Consider the following 23,268-nt stretch of genomic DNA (forward strand, 5'->3'; position numbering starts at 1 on the left):
TTCTTCCCAAATTCTAGCTGATGCACCCTCTTCAATTAGTCTCAGAGATTTGAAACATAACAGACTTCAAGGATTTTGGGGGCTGAAGAAGGCTCTTCTCAGTACAGAGAGAGAATAAAATATACTTTCTATGTGTTTGCAATGTGGTTTTTTCCAATAAAAATGCACCAGCATTTGCAAATGTCTCCAGTTGTTAAGGAACTTGCTCACCTTTATTGTAAATGACAAAAACTCAACCACAGCTAAAAAAGGAGCAGCTCTGCTGAGAACTCAGAATCTCTTAGATGTGCTTGTACCATGACTTAACTTTTCTACTTATTCCTCTGACAAAATGAGCTTTTTTTTTTAAGCTCACCCTTTATTGTCCAACTGCACTATCCCATTCATAACAAAAATCCATAATCACACTATGGGCTATTACACTGTAGATCTTGCCACCCATCAGGCAAGCTCAAAACCCAATGGTAAAGCAGAACGAGGTTACTATAAATCAAATATCTGCAGCACCAGTATCACTCTTCTTCACAAGAATTTTTTCTGAATGCCCTTTTACTGCTTTTCTAAAAGACTATATAATAAAATCCAGATGGCACAGGAATCTTTAGCTAGTCTTCACCACTCTGAATAACTTCTTATAAATGTATGTTTTTTATTTTTTCCTTATATGGCTGTAAGCATAACAATTATTTTTATCTTAAACATCAATTAAATCTGGACAATAGCTCTCTTCCAGCACACATTAAGAAAATCTGGACAATAGCTCTCTTCCAGCAGTGAGAGAAGTGGGAATACAGAGAATCAGTGTTCTCAAGACACGTCTATAGGCATGTGCTAGACATGACTAAGGGCTCACCTCAAACAGGTGGGTAAGGTTGCTAAACAATGAACATGTGTGTTCCTCTCCCAGCAGATGCTCACCACTTTACAAGACCATGCTACTGAAATCACAGAGGATGAGAAATCAGGGGGGAAATCTCCTGATTTTCAGTTTTGTTTTCAGGTCTTGTCTGAAAGATTTTGTTAAACCATTAGAATGGGAGTAAAAATAAGCAAGCCCAGAAGACTGGATACCAAGTGAAGCTCAGCACAGAAAGAGCACTGTACCAAAGAAGACAAGACACCAAGATTTACCCCTTTTCTGCAAGCATTCACAATGAAGCACAGCACAGCTGCTAGTTCATTCACTCCCTGCAACGGGCTTTGCATCAAAGGCTTCAATTAAATACATCATTAACACCTCACTCCACGGAGAATCAGGTAAGCTAGCAGGAAAGTATTTATTTTACTAAGTGATCAGATTCTGCATTCATTCATGCTCCATAGTCATTAAAAGTCTCGGTACAAAGGACCTTATTTCACTAACAAAAGACTTGCTAACTGGCAGCATGTTTGCACATAGGATACCCAAGTTCCAAGCAGCCACCTCTAGAATGGTATTTAAAAGATTTCAGAATGTGTAGCAGCAAATATCCCTCCTTTACTTCTCAACAATTAGAAGACTGCAGATGAATTTTTAGTTAAAAAGCAGGAAAAAAAATAATTCTGCTTTTCAGCAAAAGAAGAAAGCATCTAAGGACATTTGTTCTGCCTTAAATACAATTCTTTTAAAAATGCTTTTTACAAAGACACAGGAGATTTTATTATTCTTGACTGTCAGAATCTGTAACATTTGGATTGATGCTGTATAGCCTCAACTTCCCCTGCCTTGCAGAAGCCTATATGGTTTACAAAATATAGTATTCCTATAAGTATGGGACAGTATTTAACAGTTCTCTCAGTACTCACCTAAAAGTACCTCTCTCCACATCCTGTCCACTCAGTCGGACGTGGATCCCTTCTTTCAGAAAAGAGCCAAAAGCCATGTACTCAGCTAAGGCCCAGTCAACAACCCTGTTCTTGGTCATTTCCAAGCGAGCTCTCAAAATCCGAGACAGTCCTACATTGGAATAAAGGGTACAAATCAAGGGACCTACTTCAGAGATATTTTATATACACATTGCATTCGTTATTTTATACTCATGTTGTATTTACTTCCTCACAGGTTAAGTTAAACACAGATCCTAACAGGGTCTAGAAGAGGTTCTTCTAGAGGTGAACTGCTAGCAAAGTAAAATAACTTGTTTTCCCACATAAAGCCTTGAACAACATTCATACTGTGTTTGAGAAGAAAATATGTTTAGATGTGTCAGAAGGTACCAAGGACAAAGGACAATTAAAAAGACTCATGGTGAAATATGTCTTCCTAAAGATTTATTTTTATATCTCTAACACTAAACACTGTTTTATAAGAGACTGAAAATATCAACTATTGGGTTTGTGATTTGTTCTTGTTTTTCTCTTTCATTTATTTCTTGGCATTTGTCTTACCGGAATTCTGGAGATGTCAAGAAGTGAAACATACTGGATTAATCAATAATATGAATATCATATAAACAGGAAATTGCAGCAGCTGCCAATGGATTTTCAGTTGGTAACCAACAGTTGTCCTTCTACAGTGAAGATTTCATAACTTGATAAGCCAAAACACAAGTTACAACACTGCGACTTCTAAAGGGAATAAAACTTCAAAGCTGCACACAGGTACCTCCAGCTTTGAGGTGATAATCATAGTGTATTTGATGTAACTTTACACCACCTGATTTCCACATCTGCACTGATGCTTTTGGTAAGCTGTCCTATCTGTTATTCTCCCATATTTCCCTTTCATACTTCTCCATTTTTACAAAAAATGCCCTGGTTTCTTTCAACATAAAACTATTCTTTCATTGACATTGTTGCCTCCAAAATTTTCTTTTTAGAATATACTAAACATCTGATAAAACAATTGTCTGTTGAAAGACTGTACATAATTAAGCTGTTTTGTTTGGAAGGACAAAGTACGTGGAAGGTACTCTTCCCCTGCTAATTCTCCTGAAATTTCCTCTCTCATGGCCTTTTGAACTGCATAAAAGAATCAAGCAGACCAAAGTTGGTCTTTTCTATGCTTTGAACCATAAATCTATGTTATATACTGGCAAGTGTTACTTAGTGTAAATGGTTAATCAAGTTAAAAAGAGACCACCTTACCTTTTCAATTAGAATGCCTCATACTCAATTTTATTGGATGACTATAATTTCAAATTTATCAGTGTCACAACAATGTGTGTAAGTGTGTAGAGGTTTTAAAAGTTCATTGATAATTGGATCTGCTCAACAAGGTTGCAATTTATAACTGGGAATGCTGCATCATCATTACTTGTAGCAAGCATTTAATTGTCCCAAAGGAACATATCTACAGCAGACACACTGTATTCCTTGATGGTTAACTCTGGACAAGAAAGATTAGCTAGTTTTTACAGAGAAAAAAAAAGCTCTTTCTTCTGATCCTAAGTACATTCCCTACAAGCCAACAACAAAAAAAAACCCTAAACAAAGTGTCTCCATGTTTCCCCATGGAATGAACATGTTACTGCTTCCTACAGAGCTGACCAACTTCAACCTGACCAGGGAGTAAATGATTAACTCAGAAGTCTAACAGTAACAGCTTCCCAGTGAGACAGGCACATGGCACTTCTTCCCTGCAATAGATGCCAAGTTCAGAAATGAATCTCTTTAGACCAAAAGCCAGACCTTTTGAGAAAACACTAGATTTGTGCTATCATCAATGCTAAACTGTAAGCTGAAAGAAAACTTGTCTGCATTTGTCAACACAGAGTCTGTTCAGCTGTACTAAAGTTATGCTTAGTGTGTCAGCAGTGTGGTCAGGTCTCAGAAGATCAAGCTATATTCCTGAGCAAATGTTATCTAACTACAAGAGAAGTATCTTAAATGGATCTCAAATTACCATTTTAGCATTAAAAAACCCAAACATTAATAGTGCTTCCTGAGATGGGTGCTTTACTTCCCAGTAAGTTCAACAACAACACTGCATAGAGGCAGCATTTTCCACAAGGACTGAAAGAAGGAAAAGAGGTACCAATCTTATAAAGAGACTTTTGCCTCCCTTAGAGGAATATCTGTTTTAATGAGGTAGAGAACAGAAGAAGCATAATATGGAAAGAACATTATGCTGAGAGCAAGTAGCAGGACCTTAACCATCACATTCTCCTTGTCCATGGGGTGAAAGAGTCAAAATAAAAGCCACAGGCATTCTCCTCCTTAGGAAATGGTCCAACAGCAACTCATGTGCAGAAATATAAAATGTGAGCAAAAAACATAGCCACTATGAGAAACAAAGACTCCAGCTGACCTGCATGTATTTTGAAGTCTTTGACTGGCACTGAACTAGCTACATTGCCAATGTGAGTCAGCAGGTCTTCTGAAATGCCAGTCGGAGGACAAGACATGCTCTTGGGTTCTCCATCCACATTAAAGAATCCTGGAAGCAAAAGGTTTGGTGAGAGGTTCAAGGACTTATTAAGAGATGTCTACACTTATATACAATGTATTTTAAAATAAATTTAAATTCACAACTTTTAAAAGACATTCTAAGTAGCAGTCTAACCCAGGTCTTCACCTTTCACTGGGACTCACAATCATTTTGACTATATGACAATAGAATTTGATCTTACAGGCACACAATCTGTCTTGTTTCTGCTTTCCCTTCCTATGAAACCCAACTCTGTGTGCAGAGGCTGCCAGTAAAAGGCACATGAGACCTCAGTTCCTACAAAAAAAACCCACCCTCCAAAAAAAAGCCAAACAAACAAAAAAACCCACAAAAACAAAGAAACGAAAAAAAACCATGAAAAGAACAGGAGACATCCTCCTTCTTCCTGGAGACACAGACAGTTATTACAGGAAAAACACTTCTCTGCTAAACTTAAAAGGTATCTTTTTCTAAAGTCACATCTTACTTTGCATGTTCAAGAAAATCACCTCTTTCAAACTGATCTAACAGAATGTTTTATTTACTACGAACTGGGGCAAACTGAAGGTCACATATTCTATTTCAAAGGAACACTGATAGAAGCCATGTAAGAGAGTTCTAGAATATGGACTCAAGATAAAAGCACAATAATAAAATAATCCTAGGAGAAGTGAAAGGACACTTCTTACCAGGCCAAGGTGAATCAAGCCAGTGCTTGATATGTAGGATCTTATTATCCTTAGATCTCGTATATGCCTCTTCACATATTCTATCATATTTTGCAATTTCTTCCTGTAGAACAAAAACTTTCTTTTTAGAAGAGATAAACATAATGCCCTTGTAATTTAGAGATTACTCATCATTCAGAATGCTAAAACCAGTGATTTAACTCCTGAAGAAAATTTAGTTAAATCATGCAAATAAACAATTCCATCATACTAAGGATAAAACTGCCTGCTAGAAACATGATCATCCACATTATTCTAAAGAAATTATTTAGATTATTGGACAGGTGTTACAGAGGAGACAAACAAGAGCTGAAGTTGCTAGCATTACTCTAGAGTGGAGACAGAACTGAAGAACCAAATCATCATTTATGGTCATCATTTGAAGATCAGCATTATTCAGCTCTAATATTTGTGTTGACAGAAGCCACTAAAGACTAGAAAAGAACCTCCTAGAAAGCCAGTCTGACTAGGAGAGTTTAGCTAAGAACAGGCTGGCCACACCCATCAATGGCAACAGACACAAAGGCATATTCTGTAGAGACAGAATGCCTCTGCACTATCTATGCTTCAGTTCAAAACCACACAAGCTAGCTGATCTTTAACAGCAGTGTTGAGCTCAGTCTGTCCTGACATCCACCCAGGATACTGGATCCAGTCACCGAAGCCCATGCCACTACTGGCACACTACAACAAGGATTCAGGATGCCAGGTCTGCATGAGTTGTGACCATTCTCCTGGATAGTGGCATGCAGCTGCACAAACTGCTTTTTGGTTGATCTGCAATACACTGTTTCACTACACAGCTGGCCACACCTTCTCAGAAGGTCCTTCGTTGCGTCTGCACTCTACACATTCACTTCCAAAAAGATCAAGGTAAAGACCTAGCCAGCTTAATATAGACACCAGACTGTACACTTCATCCTTCTGGAATATTTCAAACGATATCTGAATTTAGTTGAATTATTACAAGGAAATAAAAAGGTTAATTTTATTGCATTATTGCTGGATACAAGCCTGCCCAGGTTATCAATATGAAGCCACAGTTATACCTATGAGCACTCAAGTACTTCTTGCTGAATCAAGATTCTAGAGATGAAGAACAGCTGACAAATACCTCCAACACTCACATCTATTAGGAACCTCAGAACTGAAGCAAATTTCTCCTGTGCAATATGTGTTAACCACTTCACAGCACTTCCAGTCCCTTTGTTACAACACTAGCTCTTTTATATGAAAAGCCAAAGCAGACTGAATCAGAAAGTGTCACAGGATGAAGATTTAACACAGCAACAAAAGGAAGGGTTTTAAGCAGGCAGTATACTGTGACAGTTGCATCTTCCTACTGACAGCTTCTTCAGTTTCTTTTAACTCTGTTGACACATACCTCGAACTCCTGCAGTGTCACAGTCCCATCTGCAATCAGTTTGTCAGCATACTTCTTCAACACTGGCACCTGCTTATGGATCTGCTTGTACATGAGAGGCTGGGTGAACATTGGTTCATCCATTTCATTGTGCCCCCTCCTACGGTAACAGACCTACAAAGGGAAAGATTGGTTTTGTTGGTAAGGAAAAAGTCAAGTGGAATCTTCCCATTTCATAGTTTTGCAAAGATCTTGGTAGGTTTATGGTATAAAAATATCTATAGATTCTTCTGGGCCTGTTGTTTGTTTGCCTGGGTTTTAAATGAAGAAACTAAAGGCTGTTAAAGACAAAATGTTTCTTGACTGAGTCTTCTAAGCCACAGAAAAACAAGAATAGTACAAAATACACGAAATGAAAAGTTAAAACACCCCAAGACTTACCAAGTCAACCACCACATCTTTATTGAATGTGTTTCGCCACTCTGCAGCTACACTGCACACGTACATCACTGCCTCAGGGTCATCAGCATTCACATGGAAAATGGGAGCGTTGACCACACGAGCAACATCAGTGGGGTAGGGAGATGAACGGGCCATGCGGGGGTCCGTGGTGAAGCCAATCTGGAAATTCCAGAAAATGCTTTGGACATTTCCCTCTACTTAAGTTTTGAATGCTTGAAGTTTTCATTTACATTGCAAGAGTATCAGCCTTTCATTTTGTCAGGCCTGCTCCTTTTTGCTCTCTCAAAAACAAAACAAAGCAAACCTAATCCAACTAAACGTTACGAATTGAATGACACATTTATAGCAGATAAAATATTATCCACTCAGAGTTGCTACATACCATGACAATTGCTAGGAACATGCTAAACATTCTAATAAACAGAAGGGACGATGCACCCAGATAATAACAAGAATAAAAAGAGATAGACTAGCAACCATCCAGCACACAAACTGAGTGGAAAATGCTCTTCTTGTTACCTGGTTGTTGACCACAACGTGAATAGTCCCATTGGTGGTGTAGGATGGGAGGTCACTAAGATGAAAGGTCTCATAAACCACTCCTTGTCCTGCAAAGGCAGCGTCCCCATGTAATAATATGGACATAACCTAAGAGGGAGATTATACACACACATATCCACATGTATAATAGAAAGCAAAGCTTATCAGGATTTCTTTACTTCATACTTCTGAAATGCTTACAAAGTAGAACTGTATTTTTACAATAAACTACAGACTTCTCAGCATTTTGCTGCATTAGCTCAGTTTGCAAATGAAACAAGTTGTAAGCCTCCTCTCTGAAGGTACCCTTGAAGTATCATGTCAAAAAACCCTACTTACTTCAACAGGTGATATATTCCTTTTGAGAAGGAGGAAGTGAGAAAGACTCTGTGATGTAAAACTACTTTTATTTAAATTATGATGTAAATTACTTTTATTTAAAATAATATTAAAAACTACCACACTAAGAGTTACCATATTAAACCATCTTTACCTTCTTTCCTGCCGTATCCCCTCGATAAAACTGTTCAGCTTTGGTTTTCCCTTGCACAACAGGATCAACTGCTTCCAAGTGAGAAGGGTTAGCCATCAGGGACAGAGTGATTTTCTTGTTTGTTGCTCGGTTGATCCTCTCATGGTACATTCCCAGATGATATTTTACATCCCCAGATCCCTAACATGCAAGACACAGGCAAGATTCAGGAATGTCACTCGTACCAGCTGCATCCGATTGACTGTGCCTAAAATTTGTCCTTCAGTCTGGAAAACCCATCTAGCTAATTGTCCATCAGTATGCACTATGGGTTTGACACCATAATTTCAAACTGGAACGCTGGTCCTGTTTTATTATCTTAATGTCATTATCCAATATTGGACAAATACTTAGAGAATATTGATATTAATTTTATCTACATAAACCAAAGAAAGATGCTGAGAGATTACAAACTCAGTCAAATGCCCTAGAACTTAGAATCATAGAATCCTTTTGGTTGGAAGAGACCTTTAAGATCACCAAGTCCAACCATTAAGCCAACACTACTAAGTCCTCTGCTAAAACAGAAAATCTGTCAGGGTTGGAAGGGACCACAAGGATCCCCCAGTTCCAACCCCTCTGCCATGAGCAGGGACACCTCCCACGAGATCAGGCTGCCCAGAGCCTCCTCCAGCCTGGCCTTAAAGACCCCCAGGGATGGGGCCTCAACCCCCTCCCTGGGCAACCCATGCCAGGGTCTCACCACTCTCCTGGGGAAGAACTTCTTCCTCACATCCAGCCTGAATCTGCCCACTGCCAGCTTTGCCCCATTCCCCCTAGTCCTGTCGTTACTCGATAGCCTAAAAAGTCCCTCCCCAGCTTTCTTGTAGCCCCCCCTAAGATCCTGGAAGGCCACAATAAGGTCCCCTGGGAGCCTTCTCTTCTCCAGACTGAACAGCCCCAACTCTCTCAGTCTCTCCTCACAGCAGAGCTGCTCCAGCCCTCGGATCATTCTCGTGGCCCTTCTCTGGGCACACTCCAGTAGGTCCACGTCCCTCTTGTACTGGGGGCTCAACTTATCTACAGTCATTCCTGAGATACCTTCTGCATGTTAGAGGTACAGTGTTTAAATCTGTGAAGTAATTTCACTGAATCATATTCCTCAAAGTAGAAAAGAGGACAACACATTTCAGAAGCTGGTTTTCTAAACTATCTTGAAATGTTGCCCTCTATATACCTCTACTGAAGAAGCACCTTACCTCATCAGCTGCTTCAAGTTTGGGATCAAACTGACAGAAGATCTGCTCCAGCTCTTTTCGGATGACATTAGCCAATACATTCAGCCTACCCCTAAGAAAATTCCACACACAGTTATGTCTTGGAAATGGCAATAACAACATAAAATCTACAAAATCAGCAAGCCACTGTCAGAAATTTGGAAACAAGAAGTTTACTTCAAACTTTGGAACCTGAAACACTTCATTCTACCCTTCCCCTTCTCATTTCAAAGTCTCTCCAAGGCATTCCCACAGACAGTTTGTGCAGGTACAATCAATCAATTTCATAGCTTTCTAGCAGTCCTAATACAATCACATTAATTTATTAATGCAGACTGCCAAAGTAAGTTTGATATTATCTCTCTCTAAGCTTTTCCAGTTCTGGACACTATGCAGTGGGATAGATACCAAGGCTGCCACAACATCTGCCTGCAGCTTCAAAGAACACTGAAGTGAGTTTTGCCAGCATTGCCCTGTGAAGCCTGTTGCCTCTCACTCCCAGGTATTTCTAACAGCTTTGTGTCCCCATTACTCTCTATGACTGATTCTTGCTATTGTAGCTTCTCTAATATCAGCTTTGTTAACAAAATCCTAGAACCTGAAACTTAAGACAATAAGCCCATTTGTTGAAGGGTTTATGTTGACATTACCTATGAGGCATCCCCATTATAACATATTCAATTCCCATTTCACTGGATTTATCAATGATGGTCTTAAGGGCAGGAATCATCACTTCACATCCTTCCAAACCAAATCTCTTCTCAGAAGACCACTTGCGAGCAAGGAAGTCTTCAAATCTTTGCCAAAAAGAAACCCAAAAAAACCCCAAGAGAGTGTATTAAGATAATGTAGCAAATACTTAAACATCTTTTAGCAAATAAAATCACATTACAGTATTTTAAAACATCTGTGAATTATGTTTTTAGGCCTCTTGAACCAAGTCACATGTAGGGAGGGAGACACTGGAGAGAATTAAGTCATCTTTCTCCTCCACCTGAGAAGTATTTACTAGGACTCTGAAACAACTCAGGCAATAAGAGTCTCCACCTCAGACAAAATTCACTTCCCAAGTTAAACTCTGCTTCTTCCCATGTACACAAAACGTATTAACAATTAAATACTTGTAGAAAACCACAGCAGAAACCATGGCTATTTCATAGGTCCTATTCAGTGGCAGGGCTCCTCAGACTCTGTGATGTAACGCTGGGTAACACGCCAAGAACCAGGACACTGGTACCTCTTCAGCTGCACTGGAAGAAAGAAGTCAATCCTTGACAGCTCTGGGTTCTTTCATTCTTTAATGCATTTGAGCCAGAGGCAATGTGAATGGCTAAAAAGTACCTTTTCACAAACATTGAAAAGATGATAAATTGTAAAGCTCGGAGATCTAAAGGGCAAAGAAAATATAGTTCTTCACAAAAATAATTGTATTGGTTACATCATTCCTGCAATGGCTTGACTCGTAACACTGCCATAACTCATTAACAGTTCATTCCTCACTTAGAATGCTGACATTGACCTCTTTAGATTGAAGTCCTAAAAGCAAAGAAATGAAGATTTGCCAAAAGCCTCTCCTTAGCTCACCCATCAATACCCTTAACAATTCACTCAAAGCAACAAGCCAGACTCTCAGCTGAGCTATGCTGCCAGAATTCCTTGGGGAACTCTGTGAGGCTATGCCAGTTTCTGTAAAACTGAAAGTGTGGTCCCACGTGAACAGCAAGCCCTGCATGGCAAATCAAAGCAGTGTACATGCTGTTCCCCTCCCCTCTGCAGCTGCAGGGATAACCTAGAAATGCTTGACTCAGCACAGTCTTAAGAAGATGCCCAGATCACACTACATATTCAGGGTCTAATGTGTTTATTAATGCATACTAATGCATTAATTACTAGTTAGTTACTAATTAGTTACTAATGCAGACATAAAGTAGCTCAAAGTACATTACAAGAGTAAGAGTTGAAAATTACCATTTGTTCAATAACCTACTAGTGAACAAAGGACAAGAATATCTACTTTAAAACTCAGACTGAAGTACTTGAACTATGTAGGACTTGGAATGAACATTTTTGAAAATAGTATTCTTAAGCAAAATGATGACTATCTACTTTACAAAGCCACAAATTTCAAGGCACAATCAGTTTTCCACAAAAACAGATTTTTTTTTCATTTTCAGGGGGGGGAAAAAAAAAGCATGCTAGACATGGCTGCTTAGAAATTTATGTCAAACTTTTTTTCTTTCATTTTCATCAGACAATTAATTTGGCAGAAGATGAACGTTTGGCTCCTTCATGGTACTTCCAACAGCTTCCAAGCTATTTCCAAACATGTTTTCCTATACTGCAGAGACCAAAACTCCTGCTGCCAGGTCATGCAACAGCACAGCACATCTTGGTATACTTCAAAAAGGGCAAAACCAGGACCTGAAATCATACAATGCTTCTCAAATCCAGCCCCACCTTGGCAGAGCTGTCCAAAGGGACTGTTAGCATCCTAGCAAGTGAGACAACACTCAAGTCAACATTTCACCCATCTAAAAGTTCTCCTTGAGCTGATTGTTAGGATGTCTTCCTTTTGATCATGTGCTACTAAAGATGTATAGTAGATAGAATAAAGCAGATAATTAGTATCCAAAACTGCTCTGACAACTGTTTTCTGAAACAGGTTATGAATCTTTAACACAGATCATATTACTACTCTGTTGAAACAATTTTTTTTCTCAGTATAACTCTGTTAGCCAATGAAAACATTGCCAGATGTGCCACTAAAAGCTGTGCAAGTGTTGCAAAACACAACCTACCTTTTAAGAAAACAGAATACAAGAAGTCACTACACAGACCCTGACGTACCTCACACCATACACCTTCCCTTGATATCACAGCCAGGTGAGCTACACCCACCTACTCTGCAGATTTCACTTAGACTGTTCCACCTCCAGCTCAGCAATCCCCAGAGCACAGCAGCTTCCACCCAGCAGCCCCAGAGCAGCTTCCAGCCCCAGGCCAGCAAAGCTCCATACCTCATGGAGCGCACCAGCCTCGCCAGCAAAGTCCTTTTTTCCTCATTGGTAAACTTCATCACTCCTGGTGTCTCAAACTTCTGCCTGATCCACTGGCACTGCTCCACATCATTGATGAACATGAACTCCAGGCCAATGTGTTGGCAGTAGGTATTCTAGGATGTGGAAACACCAACACAGAAGCTTTAGGAGTTAATGGTCCAGAAAGAAACAAATGTGTTTTTTTTTTAAAATCCTATTTTTTGTGTATGCCCCTCTTCTAAAAGCTATTGTCTTCTTCCTCTTCCACTGCAATCTTATAAGCAAATACATTATTTTACTGAATCTAGTTTTGTGCCATAAAGCTTTCTCTATAAAGTAACATTTCAAAATCTTGAATCAGGATGATTCCTATTTGGTAAGAAAATAAGCCAAATACACCTGCCTTAAACTGACTGGCATATTTGATTAACTTGCTGCTGTTCTTACAGGCATAATAGAGTCTTTTCTTCAGATACACCAGCAAAGATTTCAAGTCATTTATCAAGATTTACTTTGTCTTTTTTAAATATTACCTGAAATCAAGCAATAAAGACAATGAAAAGAAATCTATGAAGCCTCACGCAAATTATCTGACAACTGTCAAGTCTCAGAAGGCTGGAAATTTGAAAAAGAATCCAAGCAGGTGAGACCAGAAAAAAAAGACAGAGAAAAATGAAAAGACACTTCAGAAATATTATCTCCCTGTTGCATTTTTAAAAAAAAATTTTCTTCTTACCTTAAAAAGAATATTTAATGGGAAACATGTGTCCAAAATATGAGACAACAGAAGTAAGACCTACCGTGAGTTTAAGACAAAACCACTATGAACACATAGTATGTGGTCTCTACTGCCTCTAAAAAGGAATTTAATGTTAACTTCAATTAAAAAAAAAAAAAAAACAAACAACAAAGGCACACACAAAAACAAAATTAAAAAAAAAAAAACACACCAAAAAAATCCACCAAAACACAGGGCTCTAGGAAGAAGAGGGTTATTTCTCTTCAACACAAACCAGTTCCTTGAGGCTTTTAGATTTTGCTCATTTATTTGCACATTACAATTTTAAGGATTATCTCTTGGAAACTGTTGCACAGACATGCCAGAAGTGCAAAAACCACATAAGAGAGGTCAAACCTACGACAGAGATGTTGTGGCTTAACAACTTAACAAGCTTCAGCTAAGCCAGTGCCACAGTCAGACATGCAAGTCAGCACACCCTCTCACACTTGCAACATGTCAAAGCCAGGACTCCTCTTAAATGCTCAGTAATTATTTTACTTTATATTTGTGTAACTCAGTTCCATATTTCATCCTCTAAAATACTTCCTCACCCCTAGCCCTTTTTACTTCAATGGAATTTCACTACCATGCAACAGAAATCTCTACAAGTTCAGTCCTCTGAAACCTGGGAAAAAGTGCAATCAGGAATATCCAATAGTCACTAACTCAGCAGTTTGCAAATCCATTACTATTCCTACTTGCTCTTTTGCTATTTGGAGTTGCCCTGTAATTATATTTATTCCTTTAAATTTATTTTTGCTTTAAATTATTTTAGCTTTGATGACTTCATATAGCATAGCCATATTTCCTGTCAGATAATGAAACTCTACAGGAAGGATTTGGGATGGAAAAGAAGGACCTACAAGCTACAGCTGGGCTTTCAAGAATTTAGTACCCAACCCTCATACTTTCACTCAGGTAAAAGTCTCACTGAAACTACAGCCCTGAGAGCAACCCCTGCAGGTCCTGAGTACTGTATGCAAGGTGGATCTGTGGTAGGACATTTCAAAGACAAGTTCTAAAGGCTCTACTCCTTTTAAACAACAGCTCTTTACACAAGGGCCTGAACTAGTATTCTACCATATTCACCTCTTAGGTACTCATCCCTAATCTATGTATTTCAGATATCCAAGCAATGAAACTAATGGTGCTGCCATCTCTAGAAACTCTAGAAGCATTATTTTTCATGTCATTTGAATTCTTCTCTTTAAATGCTCTACTAATAATAGATATTTTTTATATTTTTTCTGTGACTGACAACTGGAAGAAGTTAACTCCTGTCTGAATGAAAACAACCCCAAATCCAAACACGTCCCACTGACCTCCAGCCGTCTGATGATCTCTCGTAGAGAAAGACAGTTCTCCTCTCCTCCTATGAAGGTGGTTGTAGGCAGCTGAAAGACTTTGTCCAAATCTGATTCATGCAAACCATAAAACGCTGCAACAAGTAGATTATCGATTTGGGAAGCAAAGCAGGAGACAAAAAAGGAAACCAGCTTTGTTTTTTAAAACACCAGAAATTAAGTTTAATAAAATAACATTAAGAAAGAAGGCAGCAGTTTGAACATTGGAAATGTGAATATTTTGGAGGCATCCACTAATGAACACACTTTAGTCTGGACTTTAAAAAGAAGTGTTTTAGTTATTGTTTGATTAGAAGTACCAAATGATTCTTTCTTAAATGCTCAAACAGAACAACTCAAAATAAAAACAGAACAACCAAAAAAAAAAGTGTCCAAACCTTTTAATATTTTAGCAGATTAGCACATATTCCATCAACCCTCCCTATGACATTGTGCACTTCACTGTTCAGAAAAATAACTAACTGCAATGACTGGGATTTCTTCCTTGTCCTATCATGAGCAACAAACACAAAAAGAACCACTTTTCACAGACACGACCAGTTGCATGGAAGCATACTAGATTAATTTATACATGAATAGATAGACCAAGAGAAAATAGAGAACATGTTCAATGTAACACTGTGTAAACACTCTGGTAGAATTTCCAAGGTATCTATTCACCCTCTTTCTCCCTAAAGGGAAGTTAGTTGGAACCAGCCATGTAATGACCTGTACAGCTCTATTTCCCCATCAGAGACCCTTTATAAAACTGACAGATTTCCAGCAGAGGCTTGTTTAAGCAGATTGTCCCATCTTGGCTTAGACCTACCTAAAATTCTTCTGGCTGAGATTATGGTTAAAGTAAATATTTAACTATCATGCAGTTGCAAAAGACAAAATAGGTAACAGACTAGACTGAAAGAGTGGGATCAATCCAAGTTAAAGGCTTTGCAATGTGAAGTTTAACCTAGACCTGTTAAATGAAGAAAGGAAAAAACAGCTTCTTATCATTTGAAGAAGCAGATGTATAAAACTCATAATACACTTTACAGACAATTACAGAAACATATATACATAAAAATTACACATGTGCATGCACATGCCGAAGTATTTTAAAAACTAAAAATAGCTTCTTTGTTTTAAATTTTGAACTCTTTATCTTGATTCCAGATAAGCTGCAGGCACCCACTTCAGCACTGATATGACAGCCTGCACATAACTCTGAAATCAATATAGAATAGTGCTCTGCATTCTTTGTTAAACAAATTTTCTTCAGATGAAAATGAAGAAGCAATTTAAAGATTAAATAACAGAATTCAGCATTTAGAGTACAAGTCAGGCCATAGGATTATGTTGCCATTACTTTTACTATACAGCACTCTCAGTAATAAAATATATTATTTTTAAAGCACAAAATATGCTGAAGTAATATATTTTAAAATATTAATTTTGGTTTTAATAATAACTTAAATAATCTATTAAAATGTCAGCTCTGGAGTAACCAAAAAAAAAAGTGTCTATGTACCATTGCTTCTCCTTTTTGGTACCTTAATAGGTTTTTCCAGCAACAAATTAATTCTGATTTTCTATAACACTAACAAAAACAAGCAAACAAAAAAAAAAGAGAAAAGAGGAGGGAGGAGGGACAAAGGGGAGGTCTTTAGTGTCATCTGAAACAAAGCAGTGCCAACATCTTTTTTTTTTAAAAATCTTTTCCTTTGCTGACTTTCCCTCAGACTTCACAGGCTCCTCATGTTCTGTCATGCAAAAACCAGACCACACACAGGAGAGATCGAGGCACACACGAACATCTGTGCTTTGTACTGCAGCACTGGATACTTACTGAAGCATCTCCTCATGTTTAAAGAGATACAACCTTACTGAAATCCAAGAGCTCCTGAAAGCAGTTCTGTAAGGTGAGCTGTGCAGGAGGTACACCTGTAACTAGCTGCACTTTCACAGGCAACTCCCTCAAGAAAGTTCTTGCCAGAAGGTTTCTCAAGAAAGAAACCAGAAGATGGGACAAAGAAAATGCACAGAAAAATCAAACACAAAAATAATTTCTGTACTCCTAGAGACTCTGCACAAGTTTCCTGCCTGGAACATTCAAGGACAGGCAATATTTGAGAACCATTTCTTTTTTGCTGTGCTAAGACTAGGTTAGAAATTTTACTTGCCCTCAGAAACTCCAATATGACCTCAATTACACTCAGACACACAAACACACCCCTCATTCAAATCTCTAGCATTTTTCTTGTGCTTATGAGGGCTTCAGTATGATGTCTTCTGACCAGTCTCAACACTCTTCTAGCCTATCTGTGGAGTTCAAATAGATTTATAATGACATGCTAGCAGCCACCCATGCTCCAAACAAATTATATTTCTTCACTAAATGTGTAATCTATTTTCTAAAAGCTACTTCTTTCCTTTAATTAAAGCTGACAAACTTCAAAGCAAACCCCTAATTTGCGTAAGCACTTCTCTATTTACAGACTTAAGGGTCAGAAATGCTTCTTGCCCTATCACCAGAAACAGAAAAATACAGCAGCAAAGAGGCAGTAGTCTAGTTAAAATAAAATTAAGCAGAAAGTGTTTCATCCACCACTTGCACTATGGTTTATGTCAAAAAGCTTTCCTACATACCAAATAAAAACTGATTTAGTGTCTTTATCAAGTAGAAACCCATCTTCCAACAAACCAGGTTGATTAAAGAGTAAAGAAAAATCAATCTGATGGTTTTTTTATCCAAGCAGAGAGGAGCAAAGAAGTAGATCAATGCAATTTCTCAAAGACGTGCCCTCTTAGCAACCAGAAGAACCTGTGCAAGAGCAGACCCTAGTGTATTACACTCTTCCAGCAGTAAACTAAAATGATCACCACTGCCTTATATGCACAAGTCAAGAATTCTACACTTTCCACGTTGTCTTCAAATAGACTTCTTCAAGTCATACGGAAGGAGTAAGTTACCAGAAGATAGAATCCAAATTTAGTATAAAATTTGCCCTAAGTTCCTCTACCCAGCACTTTGTTTTCCCTACTGGCTAGCCTTCAGATGTCCCCAGTCAAAAAAAAAGTATCAAGCATAATGGTATAACAGTAATTCAAGGCCAAGAATCAACCTACTGTATGGGTTAGTATTAATTTCTAGTGTGGTTCAAAACCCATATGATTTGTGGGTTTTATAAAGTGTTTACAATCACCATTCATCAGAAGGTGAATTCACAGGAACCTCACCTGTGATCTCAGAGTAGAAATTCTGTCATCCTGAAATGTGAACCTCCTTACAGATGCTCAGAGAAACTATTTCATGATACCAGCAAGCAGAAAAGGCAGAAGCTTCCCTGAAATGTCTTATTAAATCAACTCAGCCCAAAGAGACAAGAGAGAAATGAGCATTGCAGATGACAAGGCAGTGAGTGTACGCACCGAGCTTATCAATGGTGGTGATTAAATCAGAGGGGACGAATGAATCCAAATCTGCATCCAGAATTCCAAGGGGATCCAGCTGAGCCACGTGATGGCCACGGATCTGCAAAAGGAGTCAAGTGAGAGAAAAACAAAATCATACTAACAAAAGTCAAAGGGGAAAATCAAGTATCTCTCCATAGTGTGTATATAAGCCATGACATCAGACAAGCAAACGTCGCTCATGTCACAAAAGGTTCATGTTCCCCATGTTTTCCCCTAAGAACAGGAAATGAGCATTAGATCTCTGGATATAATAACACCTCTACTACAAAGTGCTGAATAGTCATTAGAATACAAACTTTATTTTCTCTGACATGCAATTTCAACTGGAATTACACTGAAGCTTAAGTAAAGAAAACTACTAAATATCATACTGTATATCTCTGGGTAAAACTAAGAAACTATGGCTGGTCTATAGATCTGAATTTCCTAATTCAGTCATTTCATATTTATTGCCCAAATCTTTCTTTCCACACCTGCAGAATACTAAAATACAGCATTGCCAACCTAAAACAGATTGGTGCTGAAAAAGTTTATATTGGAAGTGAAGGGATCACTCTTCATTGGCTCTGCTCCACTTCAGGTAGCATTTATTGAAATTTATGAAATTTTGGGAATTTCATCTATGATCAGATTGATATTCAAGACACCAAAGAACACCAATTCAATGGAGAATTCAGCCACCTTTCAGTTATCAGTACAACTTGTGTTAATGCATGTCACAAGCTGCTAAAAACTAGTGCCTTATATTAACTTATAACATTGCTACAGAAGAAATAACTGATTCAATACAGCCACAAATGAAAATCTTTTTTTTTAATATAATTCCTCTTGTGCTTGATTCTCTTGTAACAAATTAGCTTCTTAAAAGCTTTTTATACATGAGTATATTAACATATTCTCCTTAATATTTTTCTTCAGATCCCCTGGGTAGAAGTTTATTCACACTACTAGTATCCTTATTGTCTCTGAAAAAAATATATTAATAAACTGCAATATTCATAAGGAATTGCACCTCACAGTAATAAGAGAGTGATTAAACTGGGGTTCATCAAGAAGCACTTGTAAATGTTCTATATCTGCCTGAGAGTTCACTACAAAATGCCTTCCCCTCATTAGCAAACAAATACAGCATCTTCTTTAGAACCATTAGCCCTGTAAATTCAGCCTGGCCTCTGAGGTTCTTTGTATCTCATGAATCACCAGTAATAAAACTCTGACAGGCCAAATGATGCCCACGGCAACATCTGTGCCACCTCATTGTTTACAGCAGCTCAAAGTCCATCTGAGTGGAACTAAGCAAACAATTCTGTCTCAAGCACCATCAACAGGAAAGAATTCACCTCCCTTTAAAAGCTTTTTATACATGAGTATATTAACATATTCTCCTTAATATTTTCCTTCAGATCCCCTGGGTAGAATTTTATTCACACTACTAGTATCCTTGTTGTCTCTGAAAAAAATATATTAATAAACTGCAATATTAATAAGGAATTGCACCTCACAGTAACAAGATGCACCTCACAGTAATAAGAGTGTGATTAAACTGGGGTTCATCAAGAAGCACTTGTAAATGTTCTATATCTGCCTGAGAGTTCACTACAAAATGCCTTCCCCTCATTAGCAAACAAATACAGCATCTTTTTTAGAACCATTAGCCCTGTAAATTCAGCCTGGCCTCTGAGGTTCTTTGTATCTCATGAATCACCAGTAATAAAACTCTGACAGGCCAAATGATGCCCACGGCAACATCTGTGCCACCTCATTGTTTACAGCAGCTCAAAGTCCATCTGAGTGGAACTAAGCAAACAATTCTGTCTCAAGCACCATCAACAGGAAAGAATTCACCTCCCTGAGCTACATCTGCTCTGCAGTATTAGGAGGAATTGGAAGAGGATTAGCAAGAATGCCAAAACCCAGAAAAGCAAACCAGTAAATCATTGTGCCATGCCACACTCCAAGAGCAGTTTGGTCTTTAACTAAAAGTATTTTCCTGAATATCAAGTTATTAAAAATAACTTCCACTTCTTTCACTGACTACAGAAAACTGTGACAACTGAAAAAATCAGAGATCAACCTTGTGAAAACACATGCATGGAAAATCTTCATCAGTTGCCATAAACTTGACTAAGTGCAAGTACAAGCTACTTGAAACTAGACTTTAAAATCGTATTTTCTAGACATAGATGCAAAAAAAACCCCAAACAACACTACAGAATAAGATTCAATAAATTATCTAGACTAATTTTTGTTAAGCAGACACACTTCACCAGCAATCTTTCTTTCTGTGCATCCAGTGCTGTGCATGAGGAAAAGCAATAGATGAGCTGCCTTTTCAGGAGCCCAGCTCAACAGACCACAAAGCAGTCTACCACAAAAACCAGAAAATACTGACAGGTCTGAGAAATGAAAATTCCCTATCCTTCTCCATTTCATTTTATTATCAGGCAAAGGAAAGGTCACAAATTGATCCTATCCCTTCAACACTGAATTTAGAGGGTATTAAGTACCTATTAAAAACAGAGCCCTTCACTGCTTGGTTTGACACTTGAATTGGGCAGCAAACTCTTTCCAATACAGGAAACAATGCTCAGGTAAATAGTGTCAAAGCAGCCTAACTTTCTCCAATTTTCTCTAATACTTCAACAAATTTTTACTGCAAGCAAAAGTGAATGGGCTGAAATGCTTGTTATACTGCTATTTCTAAGAGTTTCATATCTCTCTATATGCACTAACTTTCCTGCTCTTTTACAAAACCTGTCCAACAGCTGGAATAACATGGTTCCTATCTGAATCAACAGTGACAAGGTGATGTGCACAGAAAAAATAAAATTATAAAAAAGTTCTTCTTCTACTCCTCTGAGAACAGCAAACAAGAATTAAAATTCTCAGTGCAGGGCAGGCCAGATCTGCTCAAGTCAAACTGTAGCAAGCTTCTTGAGGAGTTACTTATATAAAACAAAGGCAAACAATTCCAATTTAAAAATCAAACAGGAATATTTTGCTCAACACACCTACATGTTTAGCATTTATTTCTTTCTTTGTTTCACACTGGCTTTAGGCCTTTTACTGAAATTAAGATATTAAATACAAGTATAAAGAAAAATATTTAAGCTCGTTTTCAATTTATAAAACATCTAACCAAAACCATTGTCCTATTTCCACAATCCTCCTTTTAGAGCAAAAAAAGGAAATTAGACTCAATTCTTAATTTAATAAAAGAGTTTAAAAATGGGAGTATGAAACAAAGTCAATTTTGACAAATACCTCTCTAAAAGAGATTCATCAAAGCTGACCCAAATTCAGTCATGTCAGCCTCCCAGAATTCAACTTCTGATTAATTCATTATTTCTACTCACTCTTTTTACCTATAATCCTGCTCAAATCAGGAATCTCAAAATCCAGACTACATGTATGAGAAGACACACACATTTCCTCCTTTCTTAAAGAAAGGAAGTAACATTTAGAACTGTAACACAAACTTTCCCATAGGCAAAGCCAGGCTTGGATCATGGAAAAGTTTACTGCTGAAGAGAGCAAGAAGTTCTTATTTCACTGCACACATCAGGAGATCCATTAGTACCAGTATATCCAGGAATACTTCCTTTATATGAAGCAAAACTATTTCAGATAACTTAAGTTTCCAAGTTTGATCAAATAACTTGCTGTATCAGACACACAAAAATTTCCTAATACAGCCAAGTGAGACAGAAGAATAGTAAAGGCTAAATTCTGACATCTTTAACTCCTGTTCTTGGTAAGCAGGCAAAAAAAAAAGATTCATGTTCCCTTTACAAACTTCTACCTCCATAAAGAGCACCCAGGTTAAGTCAGATGGCCATCAGCAGGGCTGTGGGTAATCTGAATCCTGAGTTTGACAAACCAGAGGAGCACACCAGTCTCAATCCAGCATATTTTGGATCAGAGGCAAGACAACAGCCAGGAGTTAAGACAAGAAGACAAACAAGAACAAAAAAAAAGGGCAAAAAAAAAGGTTGTTTGCAAAACAGAGGCGTCTCACACGTACCCCAAAGTACACTTACTTGGTATGCTCTTATCAAAGACTGCACAGCAAGATGATCTTCAACAACCTTTTCAGCTTTAGCTGGTGTCTGGGCCAGGCCATGGCTCTGGAGATATGATGCCTTTCTGTCCAGCTGATCTGGTAGATGGGGGTCACATGCTTGGCCAGCATTAGCATTTCGGAAGAACAAGTCCCAGGACTGCACATGTGTACAGAGGAGGAAAAGTTGTTACTTCAAACAGCCTCAACCCAAAGCAGATCCTTCAGGCTGCAAATGGTACATTTAATACATTACAATTTTAAGTGCCACTAATTGCCACTAAAAGGAGAGTACTCATACATCCACATCTCAGTAACAACTGTGGGTTTCATTTACACAGAGCCCTTTCCATCTTATTTCATACACTGAGCTTGTTCAATGGAAAACTCTCCAGCACATAACACTACAAAGCATCTTTGTACATTATTCATTGATACAGCTCTTTTTAACGGTGATGTTTATTCAGGCAACCAGCAACAGGTATGGTATTATGCTGCTGGTAAAGAGGAACCAAGCCTTTAAAACTGGAAACCTTCATACATGAAATGAATCCATTCCTTCAATGATACTTAAAAGAATTTATGACACTTCAGACATTCAAATCAGAATCAGTCCCTAAGGGCCTTTCTTGAAGAAACTGTTTACAAGCAATTGCACCTTTTCTGAGTGATGCTTTTGGTCTAAAATCCTCTTTCCTCACTAGCTTAGGTCACCTTACTAGGAAAGAAATTATGGACCTGGTTTCAGGTGTGATTCATAATTTCAGAAGAGTATGTATTTCAGGAACTGAATCACAACAAACAAAATATCCTTTTATTTCCATCTGCACTTTTATACAAGCCACTTCTTCATAGGCCCAAATCTGTTTCTTCAGTTTGGCCAAGTTAGGGGAAAAAAAGAGGAAGCTTATTTCAGAACTTGGAATTTTTTGAGACTGGTTGAGAACTGTAAAAGTTAAATTTCATTTAGTACAGTGCATGTTACTTACTCTGGCTTTCAACTTGGAATTAATGCATTTCATGGAAACAGTGCCAGAACAGACAAAGCATAGCCCAGCTATTTGACTTTAAAAAGAATATTACTTAATATGTTCATTACAGAATAAATAAAAGAATCAAGTATACAACAGAAAAATATTTATAAAACACTGGTCTCAGTAACAGCAAGTCTTCATAATGAAAATTCTACAAGCTTTAAAGTGTTCAGAAACATTAAGACAGAGACAGCACAGAAAAAGGAAACACCACCCAACCTCTGACATCCACTTTACTGAACTAGGAGGGCTCACCAAACCTGTGGGCAGGAAGCTCATCAGCATGAAGCCACTGCCCAAGAAAGAAGCTTTAATGCTCCTCTCTTCATAGAATCATAGAATGTCTAGGCT

At 38.0% G+C, this 23,268-nt stretch overlaps 1 protein-coding gene across 2 annotated transcripts in view; it reads right to left on the reverse strand.

Moving 5' to 3' along the window:
- OGDHL (oxoglutarate dehydrogenase-like) overlaps nt 1-22,056 on the reverse strand; it is a 42,960-nt gene extending 20,904 nt beyond the window's left edge. Inside the window, exons 1-13 of one of the 2 annotated variants that reach the window (XM_008947537.1) lie at nt 21,864-22,056; nt 17,779-17,881; nt 14,332-14,447; nt 12,208-12,362; nt 9,841-9,987; nt 9,173-9,263; nt 7,935-8,114; nt 7,421-7,549; nt 6,881-7,060; nt 6,461-6,613; nt 5,038-5,140; nt 4,229-4,357; nt 1,786-1,936 (exon numbers count right to left, since the gene is read on the reverse strand). In XM_008947537.1, coding sequence (XP_008945785.1) covers nt 1,786-1,936; nt 4,229-4,357; nt 5,038-5,140; nt 6,461-6,613; nt 6,881-7,060; nt 7,421-7,549; nt 7,935-8,114; nt 9,173-9,263; nt 9,841-9,987; nt 12,208-12,329 — 1,385 coding nt within the window. In that variant the 5' untranslated portion in view covers nt 12,330-12,362; nt 14,332-14,447; nt 17,779-17,881; nt 21,864-22,056. Of the gene's footprint in view, nt 1-1,785; nt 1,937-4,228; nt 4,358-5,037; nt 5,141-6,460; nt 6,614-6,880; nt 7,061-7,420; nt 7,550-7,934; nt 8,115-9,172; nt 9,264-9,840; nt 9,988-12,207; nt 12,363-14,331; nt 14,506-17,776; nt 17,882-21,863 lie in introns of both variants that reach the window. The other variant, XM_008947538.1, reaches the window with a different exon arrangement.
- Nucleotides 22,057-23,268: the final 1,212 nt, after the last annotated feature.

Source organism: Merops nubicus, unplaced genomic scaffold (assembly GCF_000691845.1).
Source record: "Merops nubicus isolate BGI_N331 unplaced genomic scaffold, ASM69184v1 scaffold1529, whole genome shotgun sequence".
NCBI classification, from domain to species: domain Eukaryota; kingdom Metazoa; phylum Chordata; class Aves; order Coraciiformes; family Meropidae; genus Merops; species Merops nubicus.